We start from the raw sequence: 4057 nt of genomic DNA, 5'->3' as shown, positions 1-4057 counted from the left end.
ATGAAGGGGAAGAAGAGGCTGTGTGCATCACTCATTTTTACTTATATTTGATGCATTTAGCTCCATTTTTTGTTTAGTATGAGTGAGCCAGAGATTGTGGAGGTACACTCCACCCCACGCAAACATGGAAGACCCCGCAAGATTACTGCTACACCTACCCCATCAAAGTTTGTTATCTATTTTTATATCAGTAAAAATCTAACCATTGTGTTCAGAGGGAAAAAGAGAACAATCAATGAGGTCGCTGCATCTGATTCAGAGGCATCTTTCATTGCAAGGTATGTTCAATTTCATCTCATTATGATTTTTTATGTCTCATATCAAATTTCAAAGCCCCATACATGACAGTCCAAAGAAACCTAGGGTAGCCCCTTCTATGACTAAGAATCCTCCTGCCACTCCTTCCAAAAACACTCCAGCTAAGGCCAAGGTGGCTAACAAGACAAAGACTTCTCCCACCAAGGCCAAGACAACTCCAGCTGCGAGTAACAAGGCGACCTCTCCTAGTAAAGTGGCTTCCACTAAAAAGAGTGAAGTGTACATCAACTTTTGTCCTTGTAGCCATATAAAATTATTGATTGTATCCTCGCTCTAGCACTGCTTCTAACAATGATAATGAACTGGAATCTGTAGTCAGTGACAATGACCCAAGGTAATTTCCCATGCTGTTTCTGAGTGGCAATCTCATAACCTTATGTTGTTTAGCAAATCCGGTCATGATTCTCCAACACCAACAGGAAAAAAGTGGGTTTTATTCTGTTAGATTGCAACCAGATTTAACTTCATTTGCTTTTCACCTTAAAAATAAAGGTCGTCAAGTGATCTTCGACACTTCTGTGTATGTTTTGAAGTTATTCAGTGCCCATGTTCAATTTTAATCAGGTTGAAGACAAAAGCGAGCATTGAAAAGTCGAAGAAAAAGAAAACTGCTCCAGATGTCTTTGACAAGGATGAGGTCATGTCCGATGGTGACAAGACAGATGGCGGGTTTGTGCTTTATTGATTTTTTTTTTACTTTCAACCCATGTTAACCCATTATCAGTGAAAAGACTGTTTATTTAGAAGACATTGATTGTGATCCTTCCCCTAGGCAATTATTTCTATTCTTTTACTTGAACTTACCCAAGTTATCTGAAGTTGTCTAAATGTGGAGTTGCCACTTCTGATCTTGTTGACCCTCTTCTTAAGGAGACATATAAGAAGTTGACCAAGCTGCCTAGGCAAGTTATCAATAAGTATAATGTGTCCTTATACATCTTACTTGAACCTTATAAATCTAGTGGCTTGAAATTTATATCATGGAAGGACAACAACGACCAAGAAGATGATGATGGAAATGGGATGATCCTCTTCTCTAGCATTGGAGGCGTCTACCCCGATATCAATCTGAAGTATGTCTTCTTTCAAATTTTCTCTAACTGAGAGACTCATATTTGCATCTGATTTACAGGTACATCAAAGGATTGGTTATGTTTGAGAAGGACTATATGTCCAATATTGTCAACCTTTCTCGCATCGATCCGTCACTTCTCATCGCCAAGTAGACATCTGGTCAAACAAAGGGTGGGCCTCTCGTGTTCATACGGGATTGCAAGACACCTGCCTTGTGTGTTACACTTGGAATCATTGTTGATGACCAGCTCATTTCACCTCGTCAACGCAGAGACAAAGAAGTACTTGTGGGTGTGGGCCAGTGCTTTGCATGGCATGTATGAGTCCTTCCTGTGGACTCTAAATTTAATTTTAAGAAATTGGTCATGTGACCACCCTCCTGACATCCCCTGAGCTGCAATGACATGTAATCACTTTATGATTTTCTGAGTTTTGTTCTATATTTGCAAATGGACCCTGAGCCCTGAGCCTAGCCATCAATATCATAGCAACAATTACTATTCTTATTGTTCCTTTTTTTTATAGCAAATTTTCGCAATTTTATAACTATTTTTCTGTTTATGGTAAATATTCCCACAGTCCTGTTTGCATATATCTCAGGAAAGAAGATGGTTAGTTATATTTTGTAACCTATAATAGCATGCTCTATATATTTGTGATGAATTTCCTTTTTTGGGTTAAAATTCCCATGGTATCAGAAACACAGCCTCTCACTTAGCTCCATAAACAACAATTGTAGCCCCTTTCCTTACCTTTACAAATATATATAAATAATGTCATGCAGACCATTCCTCATTGAGAAAAACACAAAATACTCACAAAATTGGACACTTTTTGGAAATTGTCATGCATTTTTGACCAATATCTCAAAGAGCAAGAAGGCTAGTCTGATGATATAGTCATATTGCATAATATGATAATATTTTTACATAGTTGTCTTAAATTTCCATATTTGGATATGGACCCTGAACACTGGACACAGCCCCTCATACATCATATGGCAACAGAAAAAGTATCATTTTAATTTTTTTTACTCATTTTTTTTTCTGATTTGCTAGCCATTTTTCTTACTTTGTTCTATATTTAGATATGGACCCTGAACCCTGAACACAGCCCCCTCATTGGATATAACATTGGTTCCTATAACTCCAAGGCAAATCCCAACAATGTATCTTTGTCAATGAATGTGCTTTGGGTTGCAGTGCTTGCTGCTAGTGAAAACACTTTGCAAGTCTATCATTATCTTCATTCTTATTCTTGCTCAACATCACATTTCAGATAGCCCTACTTTTCTCAGTCTCTTTCACGATGACCCAGTGTGGAAAACTATCCCCTAGAAGAGGAGATAGAAAACACTCAAAGAACTTAATGATACTCACAGAAGTTAACCAGGTGTATGATTCTGAGAGTATGGAAAAGTAGCGTAATGAGAGAGAGAGAGAGAGAGAGATGGTTGTGGTTCTAAAGAAAGAGAAGAAGAAGCGAAGCATATGGTAAGTTAAATATGCGCTAAAATTAGAATGGATGCCAAACAAAGCGTAATCCCGGGATTACACCCTCCCCCGCTTTAAAAAAGAAAAAGGAACGGAAAAAAAAGATGTTAGTAATTGAAGATGTAAGTGCAATCCGAGCGCGGGTGCGTCAAAACCCAGTGGGAAAAAGCTACCGCTGGCAAGGTCGAAAGAAAGCTACCTAAAATTAAGGTGAACCAACTCGCGATTCTAACCAACGGTCGAGAGCCTCGCAATCTTGAAGTTCAGAGCCTGGGAGCCATTTGTCGTGTTCTGCGCCGTAGCCGGACCAACGAACGAGATATTGGTAGCCACGACCTCGTCGGCGCGTGTCCAATATTTTATCGATCGAGTATTCTTCTTGTCCGTCTTCAGTGATGATAGGGCGGGGTTCTTCAAGATGGCGGGAAGGAAATAGAGATGTGTCGGATTCAATGTAGGGAAGGATTTCGGATGTGTGGAAAACAGGGAAGATGTTGGGAGAATTCGGGAGGTCAAGTGTTACCGTTGAGTGGTCCTCGTCGACGTCGATAATGGTGTAAGGGCCGTCATAGTGAGGCATAAATTTTGCGACGCGCTTCTTGCCCTTCGCCTTGTAATCGTTCCGTCAATGCAATGTTGATAATCGCACACGAGAACCTATTTCAAACGGGAACTTCAGTGTGCGGTGTTTATTCGATTGAGTAGATTGTGAAATCTTAGCCTTCAACAAGTTGTCCTGCGCTTCGAGAACATCCGTCTCCAGTTTCCGTATTACATGCCATGCGTCAATGTCTGTGACGGTAGCATTCGATTTGGCGGGTACAAGAGGAGGGATGATTCGGGGGCTTTGGCCCATGCGAAGTTGGAAAGGCGAAAAGCCAGTCGATTTGTTGACGGTGTTCATCATGTCGAATCGAATTCGAGGCAACGCGCGTGCCCAACCCAGTTGGTTCCGTTCGACGTGAAAACGGAGAGCTTGATTTACTGTTTTATTGGTACGTTCACTGGCGCTGTCGGTTTCTGGGTGGTACGCAGTTGACATCTTCAGTTTAACACCTGTGAGACGGTGTAACGCTTTCCAGAACCGCGACACGAAGAGTTTATCCCTGTCGGAGACGATGTCAGCTGGTAACCCGTTCTCGCAATACCACTCATCAAAAAAAAGAGTGGCT

The 4057-nt window shown here is 41.0% G+C and overlaps 2 protein-coding genes across 2 annotated transcripts; both read left to right on the top strand.

Annotated features, from left to right (window-relative positions):
- On the top strand, nucleotides 1-1145 carry LACBIDRAFT_297851 (uncharacterized protein; the record flags this gene model as incomplete). Its single annotated transcript, XM_001881339.1, has 8 exons — nucleotides 1-20; nucleotides 78-167; nucleotides 216-278; nucleotides 334-537; nucleotides 596-652; nucleotides 706-744; nucleotides 811-987; nucleotides 1043-1145. 8 exons carry the CDS (start codon nucleotides 1-3, stop codon nucleotides 1143-1145), a joined length of 753 nt encoding a protein of 250 aa, XP_001881374.1.
- A 1205-nt stretch (nucleotides 1146-2350) lies between these two features.
- LACBIDRAFT_297850 (uncharacterized protein) lies at nucleotides 2351-2674 on the top strand (the record flags this gene model as incomplete). The annotated part of the gene is made up of 2 exons (XM_001881338.1): nucleotides 2351-2404; nucleotides 2480-2674. 2 exons carry the CDS (start codon nucleotides 2351-2353, stop codon nucleotides 2672-2674), a joined length of 249 nt encoding a protein of 82 aa, XP_001881373.1.
- Between the last annotated feature and the right edge of the window lie 1383 nt (nucleotides 2675-4057).

This window comes from Laccaria bicolor, genomic scaffold, assembly GCF_000143565.1.
Source record: "Laccaria bicolor S238N-H82 LACBIscaffold_12 genomic scaffold, whole genome shotgun sequence".
Lineage (NCBI taxonomy): Eukaryota > Fungi > Basidiomycota > Agaricomycetes > Agaricales > Hydnangiaceae > Laccaria > Laccaria bicolor.
This window is presented reverse-complemented; position numbering and strand designations above follow the sequence as displayed.